Source organism: Chelon labrosus (genome assembly GCF_963514085.1).
Source record: "Chelon labrosus genome assembly, chromosome: 24".
NCBI classification, from domain to species: Eukaryota; Metazoa; Chordata; class Actinopteri; order Mugiliformes; family Mugilidae; genus Chelon; species Chelon labrosus.
In genome coordinates this window covers 11,556,092-11,579,867 of record NC_140357.1, presented here as the reverse complement: position 1 = coordinate 11,579,867, position 23,776 = coordinate 11,556,092, and the positions used below count along the sequence as shown (strand labels likewise).

Below are 23,776 nucleotides of genomic sequence, written 5' to 3'. Positions count from 1 at the left end.
CATCATCTTTCCCTGGTGAAGTACTCTTAGCACCTATTAAAGCTCTTTTCAGTTCAAATAATGAAAAATGTGTATCAATTGCACAGTCACTCGTAACTTTCCTCCCCAGTATGCCTCTGTTTTCCTCAATCACCTTTGTTCTCCACACTAACTCCTCACTTGATAGGTTCTGTGTGCTATGTACCTTAACAAAGGCCCTAGCCAGTACCTCTGCCTTTTCTGCATTAGTTACTGCTTCAGTGTCATTTCCTTTTATCACAGGTAAAGAGAAGTCCCTTCTAATTCCTCCCATTTTTCTTATCATTCCCCATACCTTACTAACCTTGATTTCTGACCCAATATTGCTGCAAAAGTCTCTCCAGTATTTCCTTTTAGCCTCACAAATTACTCTTTTGGCTTTGGCCTGTGCTTTTTTATACTCAATTAAATTATTGAATGTGTGATTTGATTTAATTACTTTAAATGCCTTGTTCCTTACCTTAACTGCTTCTTTACACCCCTCTGACCACCATGGAACCATTTTCTTTTTCCTCACCCCGGAAGATTTACCTATAGTCTCCTCTGCAGATTCATACAGTATGCCAGTAATCATAGAGTTCAACTCTTCAACATCATCACCTCGGTGTGACATAATCCCCGTCAGCTTCTCACTTGCTACCATACTATAAAGTCCCCAGTTGGCCTCTTTCATTTTCCATCTTGGGAACCAGTTATCTTCTAACTGAACACTTTGATCTCTCATCTTTGTCCATATAAGGTAGTGATCGCTTCCTAAACTATTTTCATTAAAAACTTCCCATTGGCTTCTCCCTGCTATTTGTTCTGACACTATAGTCAGATCGATAGCTGACTCTGTTCCTCTGCCTACATCAAATCTTGTACCTCTCCCATCATTCAAACAAACTAGATGGTGCTCATCCATGTACTCCTCAATAGTACTCCCATTTTCATCTGTTCTAGTACTGCCCCATAGTGAGCTGTGTGCATTAAAATCTCCACATATTATTACTTTACCATTTCCCCCTTCCCATATATCTTCTAGCATAACTTTTGTTAACTTTTGACAGGGGTTATAAAAATTAGCTATTTTGATTCTAGTTCTGTTAACCCATACTTCAATGATGATCACTTCAGTCTGTGCATCAATGTTTATAGCCCTAAAGTGAATACCTTGTTGGATGAATGTAGCCACTCCACCCCCTGTTACAGGACTTCTATCTTTGCGCACAGCCGTATACCCATGAATTATAAAATCAAGAGAGGGTTTTAACCAAGTTTCCTGAATACAGATGATATTAGGTTTTACAGATTGTTCTTCAATAAAGCATTTTAACTCTTGTCCGTTAGCAATTAAACTCCTGGCATTCCATTGCAAAATGGATATACCCATCAGAATCCACCACCACATGATGACTGACCTTCTGCTACCTCTGCTCTAAGCATTTCATTAATAGAATCGGTTGTTAGTCCCTCTTCACCTAAGTACTTCTCTGCTGCTTTTATTATTATTTTAATTCTTGCTGTTCTGCTGTCTGTTTGTGCTGTACAGTTAATGACTTCCACCATAAATGCAATAAATGTCTTCTTTTCTACAATCAGAGTATTCTCATTTACTCTACAGCATTTATGAACAACGTTTTGGGCTGGATTTTGGATCGCAGGTACCATTCCTACCCTTGGGCCTACATTATTCCTTGTTTTCACATCGACTTTTTTGATTGCTTCAGCATATGTAATATTCTCTTTCACGCTCACATTTTGGACTTGAACTGCTCTTTTGTGTGCTTCACATCCCTTATACGCAGCGCTGTGCTCTCCCCCACAATTACAACATTTAATTTTCGTCCCTTCAGTACATTTACCATATTCATGGTCCCCTCCACACTTAGCACAACGGGCCTTAGCTCTACATGCTACAGCAATATGACCAAAACGCTGGCATTTAAAACATCTTGTCGGTGGGGGAATGTATGGTCTCACTTCATAGCTCACATACCCAATTCTAACCCGTTCAGGTAGTTTGTCCTCATCTAAGGTTATCATAACAGACAAACTCGGTCCTTTAACTCCGTTTCTAGTGTATGGCAGTCGTTTAACTTTATTTACACGAACTCCACTTATGTTTACTCTAATTTCCTCTTCGGTCACGTCAGTCGATACTCCAGATATAACACCCATAACTCTCCCTCTTTCTTCCCACATTTGCGGTTTCACAGCCTTCCCCAGCAGTGTTTTACACATCATTAGTCCTTGCTGTTGATCTCTATCCGTACAAACAATTAGCAAGTTTCCATCTCTTAAAGTTTTGACTGTACGTACCTCACCTACTAGCTTGTACACAGCTTCGCTGACCTTTAAAGGATTTAATGTACACGGTGTTTGAAATCGAATTATAACTTTAATGTCATTTTCTTTAATCTCGCCTCCTCTGTTTCCAATGGCTTTCCTTTTCTTGCTCCCTTGTCTCACCTCCTGCCAAACTCCCTCGTTTGAATTCGCTCCACTGGAGTCTAATGAATCTTCAATACCTTCCAGCTCCTCTAGATCGTTCTCACATTCACTTCCTGCATGCATGTCACTTCCTGACCATCCCGGATCACTCCTCAGCCCTCCTGGCTTTCGCAACGGATCTGGGCCGTGCTTCACCATTCCCCTCGCTCCTAGCTCTCTCTCCGCCATCTTCGACCTAACCTCACGTACGCCTGTGAACGTTACGTACGCTTTTCTAAACAATGTTTTTTTCTTTTTTTTATTTACCTCTAACTCACCAATTTTTTTCAACTAACATTTAAATCAACACTTAAATACATCAACTGCTGAATCTGTTTTATTTTTTTATTTTTATTCAAGTTATTTTTGTACTTAGTCCATTGTGCTAATACACACAAACCAAACCAAATTTGTGAAATCATTTACCTTAACAAAAATAGAGTATGACGGCTTTTATATTTACAATTAATGTAATAAAAGAAAACTGATCAACATACCTGCACCTTTTTTTGCATAGTAACACATGCTCATAACATGCTCAAAAAACACTGCCCAAAAAAATATGCCAGGCTCCATTCTCGTTTTAACACGTCCTTAATTATTTATTTTATTATAAATTACGAATAAAGGCATAATTAAACATGATGAAACAATAATTGTTTCGTCTCCTCCATTTTAGTTACTTAATTTGCACAAGTGTTACAATGTTTTGCTAATTTATTTACTTAAATCAAACAAACTTGTCAAATTTAACTTAATTCACATTCAGTTATTGCATTCAGTATCAGGGCTATTAATTTTACAACAAGTGATTGTTATAAAATTGTGCATCCACAACATCGGTGTACTCTGTAAGTCTTATAAAACACATAGAAATTGCAGAAATATGCCAGTCTTTCCATACCATTCTCATTTCCACTTGTCCTCCAGTGTCCTTGTCCTTTTGACTTTCAGCACATTATACTTCCACTGCATTACATGTAATCTGACATCTATAACTACATTTCACACTTTACTTGCGACTTTACTTTTTCCTGACTATATTCAGTGAAGGACTAGTATTTTCATTGTTTCCTGACACACAGTAAAACAAACATACACAGAAAAAAAACTCACCTAACATTCTCCATGTAGAAGAACTATTTAAGCTGATGTGCTAAATGTAAAAAAATACACTTATACTGTTATTTAATAGCAATTAATAACATTGGATACTGGTGGTTAATTGGCGCCATCTAAAGGTGAAAATGATAACTGCAAAAAAATGTTTTTAATGTGTGAATAATTCGAGAGGAACTGGACTTTATTTGTTGGTGCTATTAGAATAGATTGATTGCAGTTCTGTTGATGATGTTAAATGGAAAAACATCTGGATGATGCTCTCCTCTTCACTCCACCTCCCAGTAAAATGGTCCAGTCAGAGTCTCTCTACACACAAGCTGCTGCTGATTCAACCTCTCTGGATCATCAGGACTCAGCTCATCCTCTCTCAGCACACATACCGTCCTGTTTACCTTTACTTCCACCTACACACAGAAGAAACAACAGAGGAGATGATTTAGTGTTCAGAGCAGCTGTGGTGCTCAGCAAGCTTCCTTTCAACTCTCATGTTAACGTGTTGGAGCTGGAAGCTCACAGACCTGCAGAGACTTTTAGCATCAAGTCCACAGGTTTCCAGGAAACACTTTTGATACTGTGTCTAGTACAATACTACTGAAAGACATATGGACTGACTCCAACCCTCCACTCACATCAGAGTCTCCAGTCTACAGTCTGGACTCTTCTCAAGATCAAGCAGCTGCTTCACATCTGAATCCTTCAGGTTGTTGTAACTCAGGTCCAGATGTTTCAGATAGGAGGGGTTGGACTTCAGAGCTGAGACCAGAGAATAACAGCTGATCTTTGACAAATTACACCAACTCAATCTGAGTGAAGAATAAAAGATGTTAATAAAATCACTGATAATCAATCAGATGTGTTCAGGTTTTAATGTTCAGGTCAACATTACTACGTCCTAATCAATGAACTGTTCTGTAAAATGAGTAGAGAGACTTTGTCCTTGTGTTATTGTCATGTCAGCCATCTACACTTTCAACTAACACTCATCTTTAAATTGGCAGACTAAATTTAGGACAAGAAAAGAGAAAATATGAGCAGGAGGAAATTTACATCTTTATAGGTGGAAGTTCTGTATGAACATAAATTAAGTTCAGTTTGTAATTAAACAAATCACATCCACAATAGTAACAGACATCCAGTGAACTGACCCCAGAGTCTCCAGTCTACAGTCTGGACTCTCCAGAAAACCACACAGCTGCTTCACTCCTGAATCCTTCACGTTGTTGTTATTCAGGTCCAGATGTTTCAGATGGGAGGGGTGGGCCTTCAAAGCTGAGACCAGGAAATCACAGCTGATCTCTGACAAAGTGCAGCCCTTCAATCTGAATAAAGAATAAAAGATGTTAATAAAATCATTGATAATCAATCAGATGTGTTCAGGTTTTAATATTCAGATCAACATTACTACGTCCTAAACAATGAGCTGTTCTCTAAAATGAGTAGAGTGACTTTGTCCTTGTGTTAATGTGGATCATCATTATGTCAGCCTTCTCCAGGCATCATCCAAACATCAACACAACATTCAGACACAACAGTCACATGTCAGATGTACATTACAGAGTTCTTATAATTCCTTCTGTCCACACTGACTGTGAAGTGGTCTCTTCCTAACACAACTACACTGTAAGAAATGACTTGATGAGTTTCTTCACAGACAGTATGAACAGAAAGAATGATTACTGACTCCAGTAACTCTTTAAATGTACATGTGAACACTAGACTGGTCCTGATTTGAGATCAGACCAATCACAGATGACTGAGGAGACACCTGCTGATATTAAGGAACATGATGCTCTTTCATTTAAACCAACTGTTTGTGGTCCATTTTCTATCTGTCAATCCTGACAAGACAACTGTTTAAACTGATAAAAACATTCAGTGAACTGACCTCAGAGTCTCCAGTCTACAGTCTGGACTCTCCAGTCCAACACACAGCTGCTTCACTCCTGAATCCTTCAAGTAGTTGTTGTAGCTCAGGTCCAACTCTGTCAGATGGGAGGGGTTGGATTTCAGAGCTGAGGCCACAACTTCACAGTGACTCTCTGAGAGTCCAGAGCCAGAAAATCTGTCATGACATATAAAATATGTTAATATGAATGAAGACACTTTATTATTTACTTTGTGCATTTGAAAACTAAACAGTTGGACTCATCCTGTTTGACATTTTGTTCTTCACATCAGTGATTCAGCTTCTTATCTGACATGACACAATAATTCTCATCAGTTTCTCTTAAACTTGCAGACTTCTAAACTTTGTTTTGTTTTAATCTTAATGGAGATAAATGGAGTTACATTTAGTCTTCTTCCACAGTCTGTCAGTGTGATCTGAACTCATGTCTGACTCCACAGAGTCATGATTAAAATTATAAAAATGTGGAAAACATCCCTTTAATATGGTGGTTGAGTGAGCTCAATGCACTGCAACTTAAGAAAACACGTGCAAATAGACTCACAACACCAGCAAACACAAAATGTGCTTCAAACACAAAAACTCACACCACCAGCAAACTCAAAAACGCTCTACAAATATAGAAATGTGCTGGAAGTGCAGAAACTCAAGAACTCACACAACGGAAATGTTCACTGAGGACCCTAAAAAGTGACGGACCTTGTTTTCTCAAATCCATGGATTGCTCAAAACAAACCCATCTGCTAGCAGCTGGCTAACTTGCTCCTGGTATGATGCTACTAGTACCACGTCACGTTAGTTGAGGTAAATTAATATAAGCTATACCACACTCTACATGATAATTTGTTTGAAATTCGTTTAACGTTTTAAAAAAATGGTATTGTCGTAACTTGTGTTCAATTTAAACTGTTACATAGCTTTGGCTCGCTCATGTCCAGCTGTGATACCTCCTCCATGTCTGCCACACTGTATGTACCGTTACCTGCTTCAGCAATAGATGCTGGTACTATGTTATCTTAATTCAACAAATTATATTTGAAAAATGTCACCTATATTTTCTTTTATCCCACAGATGTGACAGAATAGTATTGCCGTTATATTTTTCATTACTGTAAGTATTTATACTTTTATTTTCCTCCATAGTTACCGTGTGGATCATTGGTGACATGTTTGTCCAGCGTGGGGCCTAGAGAGCTACAGAGACCTTCAGAAGAAACCTCTGCAAGCTGGACGTATGTGTCTGATGTTTGGCTGGTGTGAACTTTGATGGAAAACCTTTCACCTCTTCTTTTCATACTCCCTGTTAGGAAGAGCAGCGCTGAAAATCCTCATCCTCTGAGGTGGCAGTGACATGTGAGAGTTCAGTCAAATCGAGCTGGTCACCTTGACGAAGGCGGACATGCACCCACTTAGACCTCTGCTCTTCCTCATTCCTATAACACCACCCTTAAGCCCACTGCGACTTGTACAAACCTTGTTTGACTACCTGTTTATTTTTACATTTTATAGTCTGAAATACAGTCACCATTTTGTGTCTAATGTCTTGTATTCAAGTTCTGTTACAGTCAGTAAATTATAGGTCACATTTCAATAAATTATCTTTGTATTTACACTCCTCAGGTCTTTTGTGCTGACGGTAAATGCTACATTTTACATTAAAATATCACTGTCAAATGAAAGTACAAACCAATCATAATAATTGATCACTTATCATAATAATTTATTTATTAATAACAAAAGTGATTACTGCTAATAAAGCAATAGCTTAAGAATTTATGGCATAATCTTACATTTAGAAAAACATCAATACTAAAGTTGACACATCCGGGCTGTAATAAGGAATCAGTGATGAAGTGATGACTTCAGAAGTCCTGTTAGTCCAGCTTCATCTTCATCTCATGCTGAACGTCACAGCAGCCTGACGAGATCACTTCACTCAAACAGACATGTAAAATAATGTGTTATACTTAAAGGAGAGCTACCGTTTTTTAAAACCTGGACCTTACTTCTGGCATAAAATACGATCGTTTACTTGCCCCTATAACTTTGGTGTCATTTGTAGTTATTCGGGAGATATTTAGATAGATTTAGATATCCATATAGTGGGAGTGACTGGGGCACCGAAGTGCAGCCTCTTAATAACGCATTATCTGCCGCGAAACTCGTTAATTTCACCAATATTTTGTTATGATACACTAGTGCTAGTGCTAACCCCAGGGTTTGGCTGGGTCTTCCAGTTGAATTTCGGGACACGAAAAAAAGTCTCTACCACAGCCCGGTTTATCATAGAACGGAAATCCTCCAGAGCTGTGATACAGACATTTCTGGAGACGTCCAGACGAGTATCTCCTGGCCTCAAATCCACTCTGAGCAACAGAGGCATTCCTCCTCTGTTGTCATAGACGAACACTGTCCACAAGAACACCACCAGTTACTATCTATTCGCGGACGTGCAGCGGTTTGTTGTTCTTTAGCCAGCTGTTCCTCTCTCTGCCTCAGCATCCTCCTTTCAACGAGCTCCTCATCCGTATACTCTGGCTCAAAATGGTAAGGACGTCCATCATAAACAAAGTCGTCGTCCACAACCTCAGAATCGGAAAAATATTCAGCCATGTTGCAAAAAACAAGGAGCAGCAAATTACAGGTAAACAAGCTAACCATCGCGCTCATGTCAGAGGTTAGTAGGTCAATCTACAGACCCTGGATGATGATAACAGGTAACTCCGGACTCAACGGGGAATAGCAGTGTATCATAACAAAATACTGGTGAAATGAACGAGTTTCGAGCTATGAACGAGCTATGCTGGAAGGCTATCCTAAGGCTAATTCAATAGCTGGCTAATTATCTAATTAACTTCTGCTAACAGGCAAGCTATGTTGGGCACAGACACTTAACATATAAATGATCCTCGAAATTCACTAACCGAATAAAGTGATGGACACATTTCTGGGATGTTGTGGTGGGATTTGCAGCAAAGCAGCCAGGTATCATTTGCATTTAAAATTATCAAAATGGACCAAAATCGCAAACACTGCAGAGAAGAAGTCATTAACTCGTAATTAACGCTGATCCTCGTGAGGATCAGCGTTTGAGCAAACAAGGTCCATCGCTTTTTTGGAGTCCTCTGGAAACATTTCCGTTGTGTGAATTTGCAGCACATTTCTGTACTTGTAGCGCATTTTTGAGTTTGCTGGTGTTGTAAGTCTATTTGCATGTGTTTTCAGAAGTTGCACTGCATTGAGCTTTAAGGCACATTTAGAACAGATTAAAAACAGACAATTAATGTCTAATTACTTATATTAATCAACAGACAGCTTTAATATACTGTATATATAAATAAAGGAATATAAACAGAAGGAAATTTACATTCTCACAGTGTTTGAAACAGCTGGAAAAACAAATTAAACACTGTTTGATAGGGTGATAATTTTATAGTGTGAACATTTAAAGAACTAAACTAACGTAAACTGATTTATAATGTTAATCACATCTGGACTCACAGAGCCTTTCTGCAGTTCCTCACAGCTGGAATTAGTCTCCGTCGTCCCTCCAATGATGTCTTGAACTTGTCCATGTCCAACTCATCCAGAACATTCTCTGACATCTGCAGCATGTAGGCCAGAGCTGAGCAGTGGATCTCAGAGAGTTTTTTCTCTGATCTGTTCTCTGACTTCAGGAACTCTTGGATCTCCTGATGAACTGAGAGGTCGTTCATCTCCATCAGACAGTGGAAGATGTTGATGCTTCTGTCAGGAGAAATGTTGTCCATGTTCATGTTCTTCAGGTTGTTGATGGCTTGATGGATGATTTTTGGACTGATCTCTGTCTGACCCAGCAGACCTCTTAACAGTCTCTGGTTGGACTGCAGACAGACGCCATGAAGGAAGCGAACCAACAGGTCCAGGTGACCATTTATACTCTGCAGGGATTTCTCCATGACTCTCTTCAGAAAGACATCCAGAGTTGAGTTATTGTAGTTTTGTCCCAGGAAGTCCTTCAGCACCTCTGTCTTCCTGTTGGTGTAACAGTGGATCATGTAGACTGCAGCCAGAAACTCCTGAATGCTCAGATGGACGAAGCAGAACACCTTGTCCTGGTACAGTCCTCTCTCCTCTTTAAAGATCTGTGTCAACACTACTGAGTACACTGAGGCTGCTCTGATATCGATGCCACACTCTGTCAGGTCTGATTCATAGAAGATCAGGTTTCCTTTCAGCAGCTGATCAAAAGCCAGTTTTCCCAGAGACTCAATCATCTTCCTGGTCTCTGGACTCCAGTGTGGATCTGTCTCAGATCCCCCATCATACTTGACCTTCTTCACTTTGGTTTGAACCACCAGGAAGTGGATGTATATCTCAGTCAGGGTCTTGGGCAGCTCTCCTCTCTCTCTGGTTTTCAACACATCCTCCAGAACTGTAGCAGAGATCCAGCAGAAGACTGGGATGTGACACATGATGTGGAGGCTTCGTGATGTCTTGATGTGGGAGATGATCCTGCTGGCCTGCTCCTCATCTCTGAATCTCTTCTTGAAGTACTCCTCCTTCTGGGGGTCAGTGAACCCTCTGACCTCTGTCACCATGTCAACACACTCAGGAGGGATCTGACTGGCTGCTGCAGGTTGTGTGGTTATCCAGAGGTGAGCAGAAGGAAGCAGTTTCCCCCTGATGAGGTTTGTCAGCAGCACATCCACTGAGGTGGACTCTGTAACATCAGTCAGGATCTCAGTGTTGTGGAAGTCCAGAGGAAGTCGACACTCATCCAGACCGTCAAAGATGAACACAACCTGGAACTCTTCAAAGCTGCAGATTAATGCTTCTTTTGTTTCAGTAAAGAAGTGATGAACAAGTTCCACCAAGCTGAACTTTCTCTCTTTCAACACATTCAGCTCTCTGAAAGTGAATGGAAATGTGAACTGGATGTCCTGGTTGGCTTTGTCTTCAGCCCAGTCCAGAGTGAACTTCTGTGTTAAGACTGTTTTCCCAATGCCAGCCACTCCCTTTGTCATCACTCTTCTGATTGGTTTATCTCTTCCAGGTGAGGCTTTAAAGATGTCTCCTGGTCTGATGGTTGTTTCTGGTCTGTCTAGTTTCCTGGATGCTGTTTGAATCTGTCTGACCTCATGTTCATCATTGACCTCTGCGGTCTCTCCCTCTGTGATGTAGAGCTCTGTGTAGATCTCATTCAGAAGAGCTGAGTTTCCTGCTTTAGCAATCCCCTCAAACACACACTGGAACTTCTCCTTCAGAGTAGATTTAAGTTCACGTTGACAAACTGCAGCAAAATGTTCTGAAGAAACAACCAAAAAATAAAAATATATGACTAAATTACACAGGGAATATTCTAATATTTCATTACCCTAAAGAATAAGTGTTTGAATATATCTTGCGCCATCTCTTTCAATGTTCAGAGAAATCCTCTTACTGCTCTGCAGACAATCAGCCAGCTCCTCTTGCTTCATTCTCCTCAGGACGTTCAGTATGATCTTCACAAATGCATCTCTGCTGCTCCTCCCCTGCTCTTCATCCTCACCCTCCAACACCTCCTCATCCTCCCTCTGACTCTCTAAGCATTCTGGGTAATCTGGACTCAGAACCCTCTGAATCTTCTTCAGCTCGTTCTTCACAAAAGTGACAATGTTGTCCTCCAGCAGCTGGAACAGAAAACTATATGAATGACAACCAGACTGAAATCATGGAGACAAACATCAGATCCATGTTGGACGGACTAACAGTCCACTGGTCTACAAAGAGCAGCATGGAGATGATGGAAAATAGTTGTTGTCCATGTACAGACCTTAAATATGGAGTCCAGGTGTGTTTGATGCTGATCAACAGACTGAACACTGAGAACATTTAAACTCTGCTGCTCCACTCTGTGAATGAATCATCAACAATTAGTTCACATCATATCAGTCCACAGAGACCAACATGTAAATGTCCATGAAGTGATATCTGGATGTGAACAGTGAATCAGATGACTCCTTGTAGTCATAAAGGTTGATTATTCTTTCTGATCCCACTGAGAATCAACAGCTTTCAGCTCTTAGCTTCTTGATGCTTGGCCACTAACTGTATTTACATCTGATTTCTGACCAACATCATTTCTGACATAACTCCTGGTTCTATTTGTCTCTTAAATGAATATTGTTAATGTTGATCTTATAACAGAGTCAGTCAGGTTCAGGTTATGGTGTCTTGTTTTTTTCACTTTCTCCTGAGATAAACATAGGATAGACTCTGCACTGGAACACACTGATATCATGTCTATACTGATGCAGACACATGTAATAATTCATCTCCACAGTCAGCTCCTGGTTTCTTCATTCATTAAAACACATTTCTTCTTTAATGCTTCTGTTGTTCTTTTCATTTGATGGAGACTCTCAGTGGAGTAGCTCCAGGAGCAACTTTAGTAATAATATGATATCTTCCTCTAACACTGACATTCTTGTTTGATGATAAAGTTTAAATGAATCAAACTCCCAGCTATTTGTTATTTTCTGTGTGTGACAACAGGAACAGAAAATATAACAGTCTCATGTATGTCTCACTGGTCATCATCTGAACCAGACTGGTTGGACTGGACAGCGTCCAATATTCAACAACAAGACAATTCTACATGTCCAATAAATTCCCACCCATCCAACAAATTACAGCCAAAGATCAACAAGTAACGTTTCACTCTCAGTAACAGTTTACCTCTGATCATCAGGGGAAACTTGTCCTTTAAAGTCGATAAAGAAATCTTTTGAACGGTCACTCTTGAAGGACACACAGCTGGGTTGTGGTTCATTCCTGTGAATAATGAAATGAAAATAAATAAATGAATTAAATCAAAGCAAAGGCCCTTTTGTCATTGTATACAGGACACAACAAAATTGTGAATATTCATCACATCAGTGCTTATAAAAAGAACAAATGTGAAAATAAAATAAAATATTCTACAAAACACAATCACAAACAATCCCATTTAAAACATAGACAAGGCTGGGCGATAAAACGATAACGATATATATCGCGATAGACACGTGATCGATATCAATAGAAAATACGTTCGATAGAATGTTCGATAATTTCACTTGAACTCCGTTAGAGAAAAACAGGAAGAAAACCCAGAGCCAGAACTGCAAGTCATTCTGGGGGGATGTAGGCAGAGGAAGGGCTTTAGCCTCTCGACCTATCATGGCCCAGCTAAGCCAGGTTGGTGGCATCAACAACAACAACAAAAAAGAACAGCATGGAGTGAACGGAGAATATGAGTGCGACAGCGTGAGAGGAAATTGTAGATAAAAAGGAAAGGTCACGTCACCAGTTTGGCAATATTTTGATTATTTTAAGTCAGACAAGAGTTGTCTGAGAGACCGATGTTGTCTGCAAACTTGGTGGCGAGTGAGCATATTAATTGTCTCTTATCTTTCTTGATTAGTGTAAGAGTCGGTTAAGTTTCGTTTATCTGCCAGCTGAGTGAGCGGCTGCTGACTCTCGGTTAAGCAGGGATCCACAAGCAGCGGTTATGAGTCGGTTAAGTTTCGTTTCTCTGCGTATTGTGCTTAAGTGAGTGAGTGTCTGAGTACTTTAGTTTGTTAGTGGTCAAGTCTGGTAGTGCGTTATGTTTCTCTGCCGAGTGAGATGTAAGATGTTTGAATGGTGCCGTTTATTGAATATATATCAATCAAACGTGGTAGGACTCAACTGAGCTGGTTAAATACACTCTAGATTCATGATTCTTGAGTAGTTTTTGATGGCGATTCTTTTTTCCACCGCTACTGAATATTAATTAAAAATGAATTAAAATGAAATGCTTTTGAATATGTCATTGTTATAATTTTAAAAAAATTAAAGTGACGGGTAAAAATGGGTTATGATGGGATTTTCATGACCCCGTCAGTCAAAATGACAGACAACGGAAAAAGTCTAACGCAACCTCTGATCAAGAGGTACACGGCAGCAGTGCCATACGACAAAACATCAAAGCGATATAAAGAAATAACGGCTGCAGTTTAGCACAGTTGAGAAGTCTGGGTAGAATAGGTTAAAAAAACGAATCAATAATTATCGATATCGACTGATATGAAACACTTATATCGTGATACATTTTTCAGCCATATCGCCCAGCCCTACCATAGACCATAATAAATATTAAATATATTATTATTAGGTGGCTTTTATAGTCACTGAGTGTGTTTATTGATGAACTGGATGACTTTGTTCAGCTGTGAAACTGTTCAATAGTTTAGGTGGTGTGAGTTTTTTATGGACCTGCATCTCCTCCCAGGGGTCAGGAGGTCAAACAGGTGGTGGCTGGGGTGGGAAGAGTCCTTCACAATGTGTAATGCTTAACTTAGTGTTCAGGATGGATGGAGGGATGGAGGGAGGGAGTACGGTGGCTTTGATGTTGTTCTTTGTAATAAAGGGAGTGAGAGCAACAGGTCTGTATGTATTAATGATGATAATAAAGGAGCTGAGAGTTGAGCTCTGACATGTAGAAGAGTCATGGACAGTTAGAGATGTTCATCTCACCTCTGATCTTTGGTCTGGTTCCCATGTTCCCCACTCAGAGTGGTTTTAGAGGGAGGAACTCCCTCCTCTCTGTCCTCACACTGATCCATGCTGCTGGATTCACATCAGCTCACACACACTTTATACCTTCACCTGCAGAGGTGAACAAACTGACAGTGTGTGGTGTGCACGGACGTGTTACATCAGGCTGCGTCTGCAAAAAAAGAAAAAGAAAAGAGCTGCAAGTGGAGACGGCCCAGCGACAGCGGTAACAGCATACACGTGATACCCACTCAGTGCCATGACTGAACACCGGCCCAAAATAAATAAATAGATAAAAATAACACCGGCCCTCGCGGCCCGATAGTCAGACCGGCCCACCGGGAATTATCCCGGTCCTCCCGATTATCCACTCCGGGCCTGATCCTTGTTATCTACCTTAACAGGTAGTGAACTTTATTGGCTCGTCACAACGGTGCACACTTACTTACAACTTTCCCACGGATACAACCCCCTTGGTGTCAGAAGTGGAATGACGGATATTTTTAACCCTTGCCTCCTTCGTCCCAACTTCTAACCTTCAGCTGTGACTCAGTTAAATATCGATCAGATTTCTACTGGAACTAAGCTGCTGACATCTGATGTTAAAGAGTAAAACATTAGAAACTGCTGCTGACTTTACCTTCAGACGGAGGTTAACACCGATAAAGGATCTGCGACACGACGCTGGTGACAGTGAAAATAACTTTAGACTTAAATGTTGATGAAAGTAAACTGAACCAGAGAGCCAGTGATGCGTTTGAGGAACCTTGTAAATCAGACACATCATTCAGAATTTAACTCAGTAATATTATTAGTAGTAGTATTAATCTAATAATGTGTGTGTGGTTGTTAATCATTTCCATAAATAATAATCCGGTGTATAATGAACACAATATAATTTCAAGACAAATTCATCAACATTTTGGTGAATAAAGACTGGATCCACCTACAAATGAAGGTCAGGTAGATCCCTTGTTCGTTTATTTTGTCAGTTTCATATTATTTGTAATGCAGCTGGATTTTATCAAAGGCTCTGAAATGAATTAAGGTTTTAGGACAAACGCACATTATTGACACCGTCCAGGAAAACAGCAAAAGAAGCCGATTCTTAAATATCCCATTTTCCCTGAAGGCACCTTGAATGTTGACTTCAAGAGTCAGCAGAGTCTGTCAGAGGACGATCACTGCTCAACGAAAAACACCACAAACAGGATTTGTCTCCCTGTTTCCATTTTCTGTACTTTATAGTTCAGTTCAACTACATTTAATTTCACTTCCACTATATAATTGGTGATTCAGATATTTAATTAGTTGTTTATTGTTTATTAGGAAAAACAATGCAACTTAGCAGCATCTCAAATGTCATAATCTGAAGATGGTGAAGCCTTCTGTCAATTTTCTAGGTGTCAAATTTCACCTGAAGAGTAAACAGTAGATGAAGAGGATGTCCCCGTGACTTCAAAAGTAGGTTTATCAAAAATTAAGCTCTAAACAACTGTTAAATACGTGCACAAACTAATGCACAGGGCAGCAAGGACATATTTGTAGCTCTAAAGACTATTTGAAACTTTTAATTCAATTGTAAATCAAACTCTTGTTGTTAAGTTATTAGTACGACTTAATACAGAGCATCATTAAGAACCAAAGTTACAGGAAGAGTACTACTGACTTCAACTAGTCGTTGTCAACTTCCCCAAGAAAAATGCAAAACTACTAACTAAATATACTGAATACTACAGACCCAGCCTACATCCTCAGTCAGTAACTAAGGAGCTGCATCAAGAACACAGACACTGAACAGACAAATTAAACCACCAACGAGACTGAAATGACACATACACCACCTGAAGCTCAGTGTCTCTGCTAACATCAGTATTTCAATCAGCTTAATAACATCTGAGTCTATATATAGAGAGTGATTATTATTACTATAAAGACTGAAGAAGAATAGAGCTGAAATACTGCAGTGAATGTGTCAAATTGTAGTTCCCGACAGTGACCGCTGGAGGGCAGTGAACGCAACAGTTTTTGTGTTTGGATCGTTCTTGATAACAGCAACATCATGGGGGGTGAACACACTTCATAGACACTGTGAATATTAAAGAACAGATGTCTGAGAGTCGTGTTGATGGGAGGAGCTACTAACTGGTATAAACTAATGTCTGTCTTGAAGTAAGGACTGGAACCTATTCAGGGTCGTATTAGAGAAACCAAACCACTGATGCTGCAGCTTTTTATTAAACTCAGAGCAAAGAATTAGACAAACAGTGAGCAACAAGCAGGATCAGTAGGTCTATTAGTGTTTTTAGCTACAATTCAATTTACATATGACACCTATACATTACTGTAAAATACTGTAACATTACAACATTATTTTAAAGGTGGTAAGATGTTATGAAATACATGTAATATGATACAGAAGTAGAAGAAGAATAATGACACATAGAGTGAATCAGAAGATCCATGTATAAACTGCAGCATTCTACTTCAATTAAATATAAATGGGGGAACCAAACAAGATTAAAAACAACAGTTGATGGTCTTTAATGAAAAACTCTCCTCTTCACTCCACCTCCCAGTAACATGGTCCAGTCAGAGCTGATTCAATCTCTCTGAATCATTAGGACTCAGCTCACATACGATGACTCCCACCTATAAAGACAAGAAACAACAGAGGAGATGATTTAGTGTTTCTCCTTTTCATCAGGTGTCAGTCAGTGATGCAGCACATCCAGTATAAAGAGCAGCAGGGACTTCAGTCCTGTTCAGAGCAGCTGTGGAGCTCAGACAGCTTCCTTTCAGCTCTCATGTTAACGTGTTGGAGCTGGAAGCTCACAGACCTGCAGAGACTTTTAGCATCAAGTCTGTTTCCTCCTCTCAAGTCCACAGAGGAAATAAACTGCTGAGAGTCATGAACACTTCATTGCAGCACAAACACTTTAGTGATGGATTTACATCTGTTCCATTTAAATAAAGAGTCTGAGTGTGTTGATGAACATCTCATGTGTTTCTGAAGCATCAGCTGACTAATAAACATTGAAGATATCTGATGAAACTAATGACAGAGATACAGATATGATGACTGGACCTCAGCAGAGGTTCTGCTCTGTATAAAGACCACATGGTTACTAAATGTAATGATGGTTCTGTGATTTACAGGCTTCAGTCAGACTGATCTCAGAGCTGTGACAAAGATGAAAGTGATCAGTTGTTTAGTTTTGAGGTGACCAGAGGTGTATAGTAACGAAGTAGATGTACTTCAACATGGCTACCTCCGCAGTTAACGCTGATGAGAAAGACACAGAAGATGTTACCACACTGACAGCATCTCCTTCGGTAGAAGACGACAGTCACCCGTGACTAGGAGATAGGAGGCACTTTTTTGTGTTCTTAGGCAGACAGACAGATGCTTTATTTTGTTCTCAGGCAGACACTTGATTCATTCACTCAACAAGTGTTTTTTGGTTTTTGTTTTATCATACCACATCTATTTCATTCACCTGAAAGTAAATAAAGAGAACAAGGGGAGAACCATTTTTGGTTGTTTTGCTTCTTTTTATGTGTACGATAAAAATACTTTTTACTTTACTTGTACTTGCACTTATGATACTTGAGTATATTTTTTCACAAGATACTTTTGATACTTAAGTAGATTTAATTTGAGCTACTTTAAGACTTTTACTCAAGTGATTTTCTTATGAGTGACTTTAACTTTTACCAAAGTCATTTTCAGTTATGGTATTTGTACTTTTACTTAGTTATTTTTTCAAGTATACACCTCTGGAGGTGACAGAACAAACAGTCTGAGATCAGATTTGATGAATGAGGACCACTGTCTCTATTCATCTAGTAAGGCTGTCAGCTGGAATCCAGATTTGTGCCCTGAAAACATGAGCACAGCAAGCTTCAGGATGATCTGATTGGCTGACTGTTGTCTCTGTCTTTCTGTCCAGTCCTGAAGTTTGTCATCATTCTCCTCTCACAGCTTCACTGAGGAAAACAGCTGCAGGTTTAGATAAAACACTGGATCTTTGTTTTGATACTGTGTCAAGTACAAAACTACTGAAAGACGCATGGGCTGACTCCAACTCTCCACTCACCTCAGAGTCTCCAGTCTCCAGTCTGGACTCTTCACAAGATCAAGCAGCTGCTTCACATCTGAATCCTTTAGGTAGTTGTAAGTCAGGTCCAGATGTTTAAGATGGGAGGGGTTGGACTTCAGAGCCGAGACCAGATAATCACAGCTGATCTTTGACAAACTGCAGTAACTCAATCTGAATAAAGAATAAAATATGTTAATAAAATCATTGTTAATCAATCAGATGTGTTCAGGTTTTAATGTTCAGATCAACATTACTACGTCCTAATCAATGAGCTGTTCTCTAAAATGAGTAGAGTGACTTTGTCCTTGTGTTATTGTAGATCATCATCATGTCAGACTTCTACATTTTCAACTAACACTCATCTTTGAGATGACAGACTAAATTTAGGACAAAAAAAAGGAAAATATGAGGAGGAGGAAATTTACATCTTTATGGGTGGAAATTCCGTATGAACATAAATTAAGTTCAGTTTGTCATTAAATAAATCAGTTCCACATTAGTAACAGACATCCAGTTAACTGATCCCAGAGTCTCCAGTCTACAGTTTGTACTCTCCAGAAAACCACACAGATGATTCACTCCTGAATCCTGCAGTTCATTGTTACTCAGGTCCAACACTGTCAGATGGGAGGGGTTGGACTTCAGAGCTGAGGCCACAACTTCACAGTGAGTCTCTGAGAGTCCACAGTCAGTAAATCTGTCATGACACGTATTATTTACTTCATACATTTAAAGATTAAACAGTTGGACTCACCCGTTCGGTGATTAGAAGAAATTAAATATAGATAATTATTGTATAATTAAATATATTAATCAACAGACAGCTCTAATATACTGTATATATAAATAAAGGAAGCTATACAGAAGAAAATCTACATTCTCACAGTGTTTGAAACAGCTGGAGAACATCTGCAACAAAATACAACTGACATGTAATGTTTGCAATAAGCAAGTTAAACACTGTTTGATAGGGTGATAATTTTATAGTGTAAACATTTAAAGAACTAAACTAATGTAAACTGATTCATAATGTTAATCACATCTGGACTCAAAGAGCCTTTCTGCAGTTCCTCACAGCTGGAATCAGTCTCCATTGTCCCTCCTCTGATGTGTTGTATTTCTTCAGGTCCAACTCATCCAGAACCTCCTCTGACATCTGCAGCATGTACGCCAGAGCTGAGCAGTGGATCTCAGAGAGTTTCTTCTCTGATCTGTTCGTTCATCTCGATCAGACAGTGGAAGATGTTGATGCTTTTGTCAGGAGAAATGTTGGACATGTTCATCTTCTTCAGGTTGTTGATGACTCTCTGGATGATTTCTGGACTGATCTCTGTCTGACCCAGCAGACCTCTTAACAGTCTCTGGTTGGACTGCAGGCAGACGCCATGGATGAAGCGAACCAACAAGTCCAGGTGACCATTTTTACTCTGAAGGGATTTCTCCATGACTCTGTTCAGAAAGACATCCAGATTTGAGCCATTGTATTTTCGTCCCATGAAGTCCTCCAGCTGCTCTGTCTTCCTGTTGGTATAACAGTGGAACATGTAGACTGCAGCCAGAAACTCCTGAACGCTCAGATGGACAAAGCAGAACACCTTGTCCTGGTACAGTCCTCTCTCCTCTTTAAAGATCTGTGTCAACACTCCTGAGTACACTGAGGCTGCTCTGATATCGATGCCACACTCTGTCAGGTCTGATTCATAGAAGATCAGGTTTCCTTTTAGCAGCTGATCAAAAGCCAGTTTTCCCAGAGACTCAATCATCTCCCTGGTCTCTGGACTCCAGTGTGGATCTGTCTCAGATCCTCCATCATACTTGACCTTCTTCACTTTGGTCTGAACCACCAGGAAGTGGATGTACATCTCAGTCAGGGTCTTGGGCAGCTCTCCTCTCTCTCTGGTTTTCAACACATCCTCCAGAACTGTAGCAGAGATCCAGCAGAAGACTGGGATGTGACACATGATGTGGAGGTTTCGTGATGTCTTGATATGGGAGATGGTCCTGCTGGCCTGCTCCTCATCTCTGAATCTCTTCCTGAAGTACTCCTCCTTCTGTGGGTCAGTGAACCCTCTGACCTCTGTCACCATGTCAACACACTCAGGAGGGATCTGATTGGCTGCTGCAGGTCGTGTGGTTATCCAGAGGCGAGCAGAGGGAAGCAGTTTCCCCCTGATGAGGTTTGTCAGCAGCACATCCACTGAGGTGGACTCTGTAACATCAGTCAGGATCTCAGTGTTGAGGAAGTCCAGAGGAAGTCGACACTCATCCAGACCGTCAAAGATGAACACAACCTGGAACTCTTCAAACCTGCAGATTCCTGCTTCTTTGGTTTCAGTGAAAAAGTGATGAACAAGTTCCACCAAGCTGAACCTTCTCTCTTTCAAAACATTCAGCTCTCTGAAAGTGAATGGAAATGTGAACTGGATGTCCTGGTTGACTTTGCCTTCAGCCCAGTCCAGAGTGAACTTCTGTGTTAAGACTGTTTTCCCGATGCCAGCCACTCCCTTTGTCATCACTCTTCTGATTGGTTTATCTCTTCCAGGTGAGGCTTTAAAGATGTCTTCTGGTCTGATGGTTGTTTCTGGTCTGTCTAGTTTCCTGGATGCTGTTTCAATCTGTCTGACCTCATGTTCATCAATGACCTCTGCAGTCTCTCCCTCTGTGATGTAGAGCTCTGTGTAGATCTCATTCAGAAGAGTTGAGTTTCCTGCTTTAGCAATCCCCTCAAACACACACTGGAACTTTTCCTTCAGAGTAGATTTAAGTTTACGTTGACAAACTGGAGCAAAATGTTCTGAGTAAATACAACAAATAAGATCAGTGAATAAATGACATAGTAAATGTTCCAACATTTAATTCCTTGAAAGAATGAATGATTATACTGTTTCTTGCTCTATCTCTTGAGACATTAGTAAATGTTTAATTTATTCATCAGTTTCAATGTTCAGAGAAATCCTCTTACTGCTCTGTAGACAATCAGCCAGCTCTTCCTGACCACTGAGAACGTCTGGGTGACGACTTTTCCTTGATTTATTATCTCTGTTTTCAGTCCAGCCTCTCCTCATGGACATCCCACTAGCTTCAGGTTCTCGCTTTCTAAAAAAGACAGGGCAGATTCTATAATGAACCCAGAACACCTTGAGAAAAGATCTTTAAAATATAAAACACTGTGAAAAGGTGTTTTGTTCATAAATCCACTCTGACTGAACCACAAACCACCAAGAAAGCTTCATAGACATGCCTCTTAACTTCCAAACAGTAACATTCAGAAACTAGTCCAGGTGTGTTTCATGGTGATGGACAGACTGACCACTGAGAACATTTAAACTCTGCTACTCTCTCACTTTCTGCTGAGATAAATACTGGAACACACTGATATCATGTCTATACTGATGCAGGCACGTGTAATAATTCATCTCAGCTCCTGGTTTCCTCATTCATTAAATCACATTTCTTCTTTAATGCTCCTGTTGTTCTTTTCATTTGATGGAGACTCTCAGTGGAGTAGCTCCAGGAGCAACTTTGGTCATAATGTGATATCTTCCTCTAACACTGACATTCTTGTTTGATGATAAAGTTCAAATGAATCAAACTCCCAGCCATTTGTTATTTTAAAATATGTGTAACAACAGGAACAGAGAATATAACAGTCTCATGTATGTCTCTCTGATCATCATCTGAACCAGACTGGTTGGACCGGACAGCGTCCAATATTCAACAAGACAATTATACATGTCCAATAAATTATCATCCATCCAACAAATTACAGTCAAAGATGAACCAGTGACACTATACTCTCAGTAACAGTTTACCTCTGATCATCCGGGGAAACTTGTCCTTTAAAGGTCACAAAAAAATCTTTTGACATGTCACTCTTGAAGGACACACAGCTGGGTTCAGGTGAGTCTGGTCTCTGATGGATCCTGAAAGAATAAAAACAGTAATGATGAACTCACTGAAGATCAGATATTCAGTTAAAAGATTTCTAATATTTCTGTACTTGCTGTAACATTATCTTACCTTTTCTCAGATAAATGTTGTTTAAAATCATGCTCCCCACTCAGAGTGGTTTTAGAGGGAGGGACTCTCTCCTCTCTGTCCTCACACTGATCCATGCTGCTGGATTCACATAAGCTCACACACACTTTCCACCTTCACCTGCAGAGGAAACACAAATCATTCACCTGAATATCAAATCCTTGACATAATTTCTGCTGTTAAAGCATCAGCTGCTCCTCCAGTGACTGGTTCTTATTGTGTGTTTCATATCAGTGTTGGTAGAAAAGCGGCAATCAGCTGCTGTTCTTCTACTATCAGTCCATTAGATGGAGTCATGAAGCTGTAGCAGTTACAAAAGCACCGACTCTGAAACTTCATTTTTGTTTTTTTAAAAGGTTTCACAGTAAACAGCAGAACACTACTGTGTCTTACTTTAATGGTGGAGACGATGGTTTTATGAAACACAGTGCAGTTTGATTTGTGAAGAAAGTAAACAAAAATCAACTGATGGTCACGTTTGATTCCAGTCAATCAATCATCTAACAATAACGTAGACTGATCTTCAAACACAAGAGTGATCCAAACTTTGTAATGAAATTAGAATCTGCTACAAACACCACAGAGCAGAAAAAAACAGTAACGTTACACAAGTTGACAAAGTTAAGTCCAAAGAGCTGAGCAATAAACAATAAACACAGGTGAGCTACTTCCTGGAACGAGTCAGTCTTCACCTGTAATGGAGGTTAATAAAAAAGACCTTTGACCAGTCTGTGATTTCCAGTTAATTCTAACTAATGTTTTTATACCGATGTCAACATGTATATTTATTAAAGCCCTCTGATCACTCAGCTCTGCAGTGTGAATATAATGACACAGAAAGACTGATCTGTTCTCCAGCGTCTGTCTGAAGAGCTCAGGCCTCATTTAGTGGCTCAGACAGCGGGAGATCAGCGGCTCCTCTCCACCTCCTCCACAGACTGATTCAGGAAAATCTACCTCCAGTCATCAGAAAGTGGAGCTACACAGAAACAACCACTCTATGTTCACCTGATGATCATCAACAACTCTCTACTCTCCACGGACTCTGATCACAAACATCCACACAAAACATGGTCATAAATATATATATATATATATAGTTGCCTCCCTCGACCCATTGCTAAGCTTTCGTCTCTGATTCATTTAATATGAACTATCTCAGTAATTTCTGCAGGAACAGCAAAAGTAAAACATTAGAAACTGCTGACTTTACCTTCAGATGGAGGTTTACACAGAGAAAAAGATTTACGACACAGCATTGGTGAAAGTGATAGTAAACTGGAACTAGGAAACACCCTAGTCTTATGACATACAGTCATAAAATAATTTGGTCCTGCACATTTATTTCTGATTCTTAAAGTTCATTTTCTTGTTAATACTGATTGTCAGTGCAGGACTGGAGTATTTAACTACAGTGTGGTAGTGGCCTTGTGGTGGCTGTGCAAGTGTCTATGGCTTGTTCTTAATCACCTTAAACAGCCACACCTGAGAAGATGTGAATAAAGGGCCTTGAAGAGGCCGATGAGGCTCACCATGTCTCTTCTGTCTGCTTTTTCTTTTTAATGAAATAAACCCT

The 23,776-nt window shown here is 39.9% G+C and overlaps 2 protein-coding genes and 1 pseudogene across 3 annotated transcripts in view; all 3 read right to left on the bottom strand.

Moving 5' to 3' along the window:
• Window positions 1-3,826: 3,826 nt before the first annotated feature.
• LOC311509015 (NLR family CARD domain-containing protein 3-like) overlaps window positions 3,827-23,776 on the bottom strand; it is a gene marked incomplete at its 3' end in the record, with an annotated part of 28,977 nt that continues 9,027 nt past the window's right edge. The window contains exon 12 of the mRNA XM_084574032.1: window positions 3,827-3,987. The remainder of the gene's footprint in view (window positions 3,988-23,776) is intronic.
• Window positions 4,700-10,977, bottom strand: LOC311509020 (protein NLRC3-like; the record flags this gene model as incomplete). Its single annotated transcript, XM_084574038.1, has 4 exons — window positions 4,700-4,931; window positions 5,498-5,674; window positions 9,020-10,805; window positions 10,941-10,977. 4 exons carry the CDS (start codon window positions 10,975-10,977, stop codon window positions 4,700-4,702), a joined length of 2,232 nt encoding a protein of 743 aa, XP_084430164.1.
• LOC311509566 (NLR family CARD domain-containing protein 3-like) lies at window positions 16,687-23,735 on the bottom strand (annotated as a pseudogene). Its single transcript has 7 exons — window positions 23,686-23,735; window positions 21,975-22,085; window positions 21,125-21,258; window positions 19,215-20,956; window positions 18,686-18,859; window positions 18,160-18,333; window positions 16,687-16,711 (listed from the first exon to the last, which is right to left on the bottom strand). The product of its transcript is annotated as an NLR family CARD domain-containing protein 3-like (transcript).